A 9,579-nucleotide genomic window follows, 5' to 3' on the forward strand; every position below is an offset into this window, starting at 1 on the left:
AGGGGTGATTTTCCTCAGAAAAAAGCACTCTTCCCTACTTTTCCCTTACATGTCTGTTGTGTTGGGGGTGGAAAGAGGTAAGGTGGTGCATGCACTGTGAATGGTAGAAAGTACAAAAGGGCCAGGAACATGGAGAGCTTCAGAGAGCAATTTATGAGAGAGGGAACACAGAGAACGTGTTTGCAGCAGTGGAGAGGAGCAGGCAACAACATGAGGCCAAAAGGTTAAGAAGCAAATGAAAATGAAGAGACTTTTTTTTCTTTTTTCTTTTAAGTTTAATCTGTTTGAGGTGGGTAGGGATGATGTGGGCAAAGTGGTGATTTAGGAACATTTTGGATTATGTGTTGGATAGACTGGTAATGAGAAAGACAGAAGGTAGAGATGTGGAAAGAACAGTTAAGGGCCTGACGTGAAGAGGGAATAGACTGTAGTAATAACAGTGAAAATAAAAAGAATGACAAAAGAGCACCTGAAACCAAGGAAGAAATATCTGTAGCAAAACAGTAAGTGTAGCTGACAGCATTTCAACAAGACGTTATCTCCTTTTGTGTGTATGACAGAATATTTAATTAGGAAATTCCTAACTGGTTGAATGATTGGATTAAATGAGCATTAATATCACCTGGTGGTGATTTTGAAAAGTAAGGCAAAGGGCTGTTGGCAGATGTCTTGTTTTCCTTTGAGCATTGTTGTGAAACAGTAGTTTCCAAAAAGAATAGAAGAAAAGTTAATTGCTATCTTTGGACAGCATTAAGCCGAGAAGGATCGAGGATAAACTAGATGATAAAATTAGGAGTCAAAGTGAGGTGACTAAAACAACAGAGTAACACCGATAGATGTAAAATTCTGTTCCTTGGGATCAAAAAATCAATAACAAAACACAAAGAGAGGAAGATGTCTGTTAAAATGAGTGGAAAAGCAACAGACAGTTTTGGTTGACAGGTAGAACGGAAAAGGTGTGTTCTAGAGTCAGACAAACCACGCCTTGAATCCTGGCTCTGACAAAAATGTAAAGGATTTTCAAATACGAGGAATGACCCAGAAAAGAATGAGACAAACTAAAGGTCAGTTTGAGCATCAGTGAGGAAAACCAGGTAAAGAGTGTGAACTTTGGTCACCAGCAAGTTGGAGCATACTCTGAAGCTGAGGACAGGTATAAAGTTGAAGGTGGTTTGGGTTTAGGTACCAAGATAGGGAAACGCCGAGGAGGCAAAGCCAGCTAGGTAAATGTCAGAGCAGGAGGAGGTAGCCAACTTGAGTGCCTTGGTTAGGATGGAGTCAATGAAAGTTACTAGGCTACAAAAAGACTGGGAGATGATGGAGGAATGAAGCAGTCACATTTGGTATAGAAAATAAGATGAACAGATTTAAAGGGCTTTTACAAAGCAAGAAAAAGATAGTTTGGAGGAGATACCAACTATAATCGTAGAGACTGAACAGCTGAGAAAGACTGGCCATCTTCTATTTGTGACCATGTTGCTGAGTAACACAGGGTAAAAAAAAAGGCTATCATGACCCACGTGGGAAACTGCATATTGGTTAAAACAAATGAGGAAAATATGTAGGTTCTTCTGAGTTGATGGTAAAAGTGATGTCAGCCTTGTGTTATCTGGAAAAGCAGGACGAGCATAAAATTAAAAGATAAAAGTAGTAAGGGGTCCACTAGACTCTTTAGAAGAGGTTTGGGGGAGGTGTACAAAAGCAGCAGAAAAAAGCCAAGCCGGAATGGAATGAGTTGAAAAAATCAATAGCTTCCCAACTTCCATACAGCATCCAATGATCTTTTTAAAGGTCCAACCACATTGCTGCTCTGCTCAAAATCCTCCACTGACTTTCCATCAAGAGCCAAAGTTCTTCCCAAGGCTTGTAACTTTAAGGTTAGGCCAAGCCTCGCAGTCTGTCACCAAGCTTATCTCCTACAATCCCTTCACTGGTTCACTCCACTCCAGTTACATGGCCTCTTTGCTGTTCCTAACTTGCCAACCACTATTTACTGGAAGGCCTTTCCAGACAACCAAGCAGCTGGCTCATTCACTTCCGTTAGGTCTCTGCTTAATGTCATCATACCTGAGATGGCTTCCCTAACTACACTACGTAACATAGCATCATCCCCTACCACCTGACATAAGCCCAACTCTCCCACCTACTAGAGCATAAACTCCTTGAGAGGGAATGACATTGCTTTGTTCTCCTGAATCTAGCACAGTATGAATTCCAGTACTTGCTGAATGAATGAATGGAGAGTGGGAGATGGAAAGGACGTGAAAGCAGTAGGCAGATAATTTTAGGGGCAGGAAAAGTGGGCAGACACTCAGGTAGTGCTCTTAGAAGTTGAGTCCCAGACTCCAGAAACTTGGTGTGGCTTCATTGTTACAATCACCCTCTCTGCGACCACACTTCAGATGTTGAGACCTACTATCCATCCTAAGTCTACAGCAGTGGGAAAGTGAGATTAATGATTTTAGATGCTACAGACTTACCTTTCTCAGAGGGGTTGAAGCTAACTGAAAGAGTAGGCTATGGTTAAAAGATTTAGAATACTAAATTAAAAGCATCACAATTTAAATTTCTAACCTGATACCACAGGTCTCCCTGAGATCCTATTCTTATTTTTTTGCATACGTCTTCAAGCTATTCATTAAGGTAGACTAAATACTTATAATTTCAAAGGAATCCTCACAGAAAAAAATTTTTCAAAGTATTTTATCTTCACTGTTACCGTAAAGATTATAAAAATCAGCAAGCATCTCATTTTTATAGACTGTAAAGGAGGCCGACTATTCACAATTCATAAACATTAATATAAAATGGCATTAAAACAGTAGTGAAATAATGGCTGCAATTTTATTTTAAAAATTGTTAAAATCTAGTGTGCAATAGTTGCTCCTTAGGCTAAATATGAAAGCACTAAACATTTTCATCAAGGAAAATACTGCTGGAGGACATATTCTTTGAAATATATAAAAAATCCTATTCTTTAGTTTTACAAAGTTTAAGAACAAAAAATGCAGTGTCTCATTAACGTGACAAGTTTATTTTCATTCCAAATATTTTAGGATATAAAGCAATGACCTATTAAATTATCTATGAAACTTAGAATAACCATATCTTTCTTAAAAGTACTGAATCACAACATTCTCTAACCCAAGTATGGTATTAAATCACCATTTTACTGAGTTTCTCTTTGATTCTTCAGCTAGACGAGGTCTGATTATAAGGAAAGCTTAGATTATACATCTTAATCGGTGATACTTTTTGCCTCAGTCTCTTGAGCTATCCTCCAGGAAGGTTATGAAGATTCTTAAGATCATTTCTGAAGCATTTGGTATCAGAAAAGAACAACAGCAAAGGAGCCTTCGAAGTTGAACACAGATTTTTAGGCACTGGGCCCTCCTTAGGTCAGTAAGATGGTAGTACTACAGTAAAGACCAGTAGCCACTGGCTTGGACTCTTGATAAGGTCTGACTTAAGAGCGAATCCTAGCTCACCACGTGACCTAGAACAAGTTACTTAAACTCTTTATGCCTCAGTTTCCCCGTATGTAAAGTGGCAGCAGTTGTACACAGTGTTATTTACATAATCCATGTAAAGTGCTTGGTATATTGTAGGTATCCCACAAATATTATGCTGTGACGACATTCCTTTTAGTAGCTAAGTATCAGTACTTATATTTAACAATCTGAAAAGTAATTTGGAAATTGTATGATCTTTGTAACTCTGATTTAAATTAAGAGAACTTTAGAGACTTCTGCATTGAACCCACACCCAGACTTGTGTATTACTGATTTGGTAACTATGTTTTCCTAGGATACAGGACTGGTTAAGGAATTTGTGACAAAGCCTATACTGTGTAAACACATATACACGTTTCTTACTTCTAATTCTCTACTTTGGAATCATTAATGTTACATTGTTCAGTAATGACACTGAATTTAGATAATACAGATTAAACATGCTTACATTTAGTATATTCATCTGTAAGCTGAAGTGTTTTTCTAACAAATAAGGAAATGTTAAAGAAGTAGTTCTTAAGACAAAAAGCATAAAAGTTAACTCTCAGTTGAGAACTTAAAGGACAAAACTAACAAGCTGTAGGAAAAGTAAATTACATTATAAGGATAATTTCCTTCCGACATACACTAAGTACAGAATACAATTAGAACTTCCTTACTGTGTGAAACATTATATTTTTATAATGCTTATTCTAAAAGAAAGATTTCTTTCAAGGATCTTTCAAAGATTATTTTAGATGGTATAATTATGCAATAAAAGTATCTTTTTGGTCTATAAATGAGTGTAACACTGGAATTTGAAAAAATAAAGATTGGTATGGGGTTTGGGCATCAGTCTTAAGGGTGGCACAGGTTAAGTGAAAGAAGGCAGTTGCAATATGCCAGGCTTTCTCTAAAAATATAAGAAAATATGTCAACAAGCAAAGACTTATAGTAACTCCCCTTTCTTATTCAGTTAATTTTTACAAAGGGAACTTAATTCAAAATTCAATTGTAATATATATGTAAAACCTAATTTGACAAAATGGAAAACATCCCTCACATCATAAATATGGTACTTACATAATCATTTAAAGTTCACTCAGTATTTCAAAGTTGCTAATTTAATAGCTTATAAAAATCAACTAAAGGCAATTAGATTAATTTTGTTACCAGAGTTCAGATAATTGCTATTGACAAGTTTGCATTATTTAAGAAAAAATATAAGCTCTTACAGTTAATGTTAAAAACTAAACGTTTCTTAAACAAAAACATTACACTCCCATGGACTGCAGAAATGATCTATTGTGCTGTAAGTATTGAAGATGCAGGGTAGGAGAATAAGGACAATATACCCACTTTCATTCTAGGGGCAAGATCATGCATATTAGAACACTGATTCACTGTAACACAACCATAACATTTCAAGTACATTATAGAAGTGTCATCAAATTTTAAAAATTTCAAATAGAAAAAGTAATTCTAAAATATGATGTTCCGATCAATTTAAATATTCAAAAAGTTCAGTCCCCATTCAGAAACAGATAAACAGTATATTTATTAAATGAGTTAAGACAAATAAACTTTACAAATAGACAAATAATAAAAGGCTCAGTGGCTAAAATAGATGGTAAGCATCATTGAAAGAAATCAACACCATCACGGTATCTCAGTTGGCTTACATGTGTAAAAAGAAATTTTCAAAGAGCAATTTCACAGAAATGAAGCCAGTTTTTTTTTTTTTTCTTATAAACAAATCACCATTTCTTGGTTCGAAACTGACATCTGTTATGAAAATTACCATATCACATATTTGTAAGATGACAAGGAGTAACTCATCTTCAAAGTGCAAGTAAGTCTATTTACAACCACAAAAATGGCAATGATGAGGAGAAAGGATTTTTAAAAAATATACAAAGATTAAAAACATTTGGGATGCAAAATTAAACAATTTTTTGGTTAGAGGATAAAAGAGAAAAAGTGATTGAATTATAGATGTTGATTTCAGCTATACATACTATATAATGGGATCCAAGATCTTTAACAGCTTGCTTGCATTTTTTTCTACTTACATAATGCTCTGGAAATTTCTGGTAGAAATTACAGTGTCTCAAAGAGAGAAATACACACTAAGCATGTCTTGCTACTACTTCATGGATGTCAGAAGACCCGTTTATGGATTAGAGTTGGTGTAAAAAGCCATTGCCTTGAGTTGAAAAATGAATACTGTAAAAGCTCAATACAAATCCTCCAAAGCACATGCACTTCTAAATCTTTTGGTAATTACATTCATATTTAAGCATAACCAAAATAAAAAAGAAAACTGAAAACATTCCCTTTTCTCTAGTCCCTATGCCTTGTAGGCTCTCCAGTTGATAGGGTCAATTTTTAGAGTTGAAAGGGTTCTTCAAGATAGATTAGTCCACCACCCTTGGTTAGGGTAAATGATTTTCCCAAGGTCATGCAGCACGTAATGGCAAAACCAAGACTAGAAACCAGGTCTTGACTCCTAGCCTAGTATGCTTTCCAGCATATCATGCTACCTCTTTTTACAGTATGGTTTGCTATAAATACCTGATGAATAAATGTACAATTATAAATGCTGACAGAGCCGATGTGTTTTTAAGACTTGCAGAAGATTACTGCAAAGGATTGATGGAGAAAAACAGATTTTCCCCTACCCACCAAAAATATCAAGCACCATCAACTAACTGTTTCTTTGCTGGGTCAGCACTCTCAGATGTTGTAGTAGTCCTCGTAAACTTTATGTCAGCCTGAGGATTGTATATCTGGTGAAATCTGGGCCCTAACACAATGCCAGTTCCTAAAAGGTAAAGACAGAGGCAATAAAGGGGAGAAGGTAGACAAAAGAAAGAAACAAAGATTTAAAGAATCCAGCTGACTTAGAAATGGGCATTCTAGCATATGATTAATTATTATACCTAAATATATATTTTTAGGACCCTTTTCACCTTTTCATAGAATCTCATTTTAACTAATCTGTTATTTGGCCACTTAAGAATTAAAATAAGTGTATCAAAGACAATGGTGGTCATTATTTTTTTTAAAACTGTGAGACTATTTTAGACAAACTAAATTCTATGAAGAATACGTCAAATGATGAAATTGCGATAGTTTTCTTAATCTGGTTCTATTAGATTATCACCAAGGAATTAAAGTGGTAATTCATGGGGCTGTTACCATCTTGAAATTTATTCCAATTGTGGTGAAAGAGAACAGACTGATGCACCATATATGCAGAATTGAGTAAAGAAACGGAAATTTCTTTAAAAAAACATTGCTGTGAATTTATTTAATAAAAGGGCAGATTTATTTATGTTTACAAACAAGTTTCAAAAACAAAAGGAAAACATGTATGCTTCTACTTATTAACCTTTTCAAAATGCCAACAGCCCTCATGCTGTATGAAGGTTTCTAAGGATTAGAAAAAGCGATACAGTTCACTCACAGTTCACCAAGACATCACTGAACTAACAGGTTTAGACAAAAACAAAAAAGACTAAGGTTCTCTTGTAGTTTGATAGTTTGATTTAATTTGATTTGCCTGAAATAACAAAAGCATTTCAAGCATCTTTCATTATGCAGTTGATGTCCCGCATTAAACAATCTACTAAATTCTGAACAAAAGGTTATTAGCAAGTTTTCAAAAATTTTAAAAATTAAACAGTTGTTTCAAAACCATTAAGTAGTAAATATATTTAAGAAACTAATTAGGACAGATGCCATAACTTCATTAGAACACCACTGCTCATGTTTTTTTGTTTTGTTTTGTTTTTGTTTTTGTTTTTTTAAACAAAGCATTAGTGTTATCTATTTGGCTATTAGTATTAGCAATTTATCTACAATATTTAACAAGTTAAATTGTAGGCAAAAATTTAGTACAGTTTCAATAGAAACACCCTTTTTTTTTTTTCCTGAAAATACAGCAGTATTTGAAGGACTAATTTTTCTCTGCATCAGTTATAAGGAAGCTTCCCATCTATGAACAGGAACAAAAAAAGTATCTACAAACCTTGTAAACAGATCTGTATCATTTATAAACATAAATAATCCAAATTATTAACAGCCAACAGCAGAAATTAAAGTATCAATTCAATGATCCAGGGCTCTTTGCTTGCCCAGCTTTACTCCTCCCTCTCTCCCATCAAGGATTGAGATAAACTAAAGCTCTGCTAATATACTGTTCGGGACCACTCTCAGGTACTACAGATGATCCACAGGTCAACTTATGCTGAGTTACTGTTTATCTGTCAGTTCATTTCTCCCACCCCCCAAAAAGCACCCTCAGTCTGGCAGAAAGCTTTGCTTTTTTTTTTTTTAAAAAAATAAATCTACATTCGTACAAGTGTGTCTTCTGTTGAAGTCCAAAGACAAGAATACTATCTTGTCTGTCACAATATGTGAAGAGACCCAGTTTCAATTTGTTTCTTTACAATGCAGCTAGTGTGTTAACATTCAGCTTACAATCAGAGTGATGTTTCCAAACTGTGTAGTGGGCTTCCTGGGGATGAAGAGGTAGCAGACTTGTTCATTTCTATTGTAAGGTAAATCCCGCTGTCAACAGCATTGTTATTTTTGTTGGGAGAGGGTGGAGGACTGGAGTTACGTTTTGTAGGAGCATCATCTTCAGCATCAGTGTCATCAATAAGGGGGATGTGAGGCTCTGAATCTTCTATCCTAAACTCAGGATGTGTCATAAAGTTGTGAATCGAACTTCTTGATTCCGGTTTTTCTAACCCTTCATATAAAGAACTACGAAATGCATTCACCACTCGAATCTGTAAATATCAGAAAACAGAAAAATGTCAGTACACTAGTAGCTTAACTTAAAGATGGTTTATTTATGAGTTTGAATCCACAAACAGCTAGGTATGAGTGAATCATATTTGCATGTAATGCAGTGGAACTTGCAATACACTGTAAAAAAATGAATATTTTAGTAAGACACTACAGAACAACAAAACCACATACTCTAAGAATTAAGAGATACAGAATTCAAAGTAAAACTAAGAAAATCGCATTGTCACTGGCTAAAAATTTAATAGCCATTTTATAGGATTTTTTTCCCTAAGAAAATAAAGTCAAACAACAAACAAATAAAAACTTAACCATACACAAGCTTTAGCTGATTTTTTTAAATAAAAAAATGTAATTTTGAAAACAATTCGAATAAGTTAAACAAGCACAGAGGGTTATTATTTATCATGCTAGGAGTTAGGGTGTCACCGACTATGAAAAAGCCAAGCAAATATAAGCTGAATGCCACAATGAAGTCACATCTATCTCACTACTTCCTTAATTAAAAAATAAAAATAAAGACAAAGTCCAAATAAATATCTATAAAATGCCATTAAACAGCTATAAATATTTGAGTATATGCCACTTGTCTATAAAGTGTTAATAGTGTTTTTCTCTAAAATAGATGAAAACTTAAATTACTTTACATACTAGAGTTCACTGAAAAAAAAAAAAAGATTTAAAAGAAAAACAGAAAAAAACTCCTCTAGGATTCCCCCCTAAAAAAACCACAAAACTTTTCTAGTATTTTTGCCTCAAAACATATAGCTCAACAATTCATCATCTTCAGAAGTCTGCTGTATGGATGAAAAGAGGTTACTGAGCAACTGACTCGAAAACTTCACTACACACACTGACATTAGGTCTCATTAACCCAGTGTCATACAGACTTTCAAAAAAGAAGACAAAATCCAAATAGTTGAACATTTCCCACATATCAATTTAAATACAGCATTTGCCTTTGCTTTGATTCTAATGAATCCTATTTAGTATGAAGACATCATTTACTCCTGTTATGAGAATTAGCTGACATTGACATTCCACATAAAAAAAATGCGGTCACCGAAATCGTCTCGTAAAACAATAATAAAGAAACTAATAAATTTCTTCAGAGACATTTGAATCTATTTTTTCATTTAAATGTATTTTTAAAAAATGTAAGTTTATGTCTACTTTCTTAAAATTGTATATATTTAAGATGTACAACTTGATGATTTATGTATACATTGTGAAATAATTGCTATAATCAAGTTAATTAACATATCCATCA

At 34.3% G+C, this 9,579-nt stretch overlaps 1 protein-coding gene across 3 annotated transcripts in view; it reads right to left on the reverse strand.

Moving 5' to 3' along the window:
- Positions 1–5,024: 5,024 nt before the first annotated feature.
- Positions 5,025–9,579, reverse strand: part of ATP2B1 (ATPase plasma membrane Ca2+ transporting 1) — a 115,966-nt gene continuing 111,411 nt past the window's right edge. For 2 of the 3 annotated variants that reach the window (XM_011361763.2, XM_023531552.1), the window contains one exon: positions 7,026–8,290. In XM_011361763.2, coding sequence (XP_011360065.1) covers positions 7,979–8,290 — 312 coding nt within the window. In that variant the 3' untranslated portion in view covers positions 7,026–7,978. Of the gene's footprint in view, positions 8,291–9,579 lie in introns of all 3 variants that reach the window. The other variant, XM_011361764.2, reaches the window with a different exon arrangement.

The sequence above is a fragment of the Pteropus vampyrus genome, unplaced genomic scaffold (genome assembly GCF_000151845.1).
Source record: "Pteropus vampyrus isolate Shadow unplaced genomic scaffold, Pvam_2.0 Scaffold70, whole genome shotgun sequence".
Lineage (NCBI taxonomy): Eukaryota > Metazoa > Chordata > Mammalia > Chiroptera > Pteropodidae > Pteropus > Pteropus vampyrus.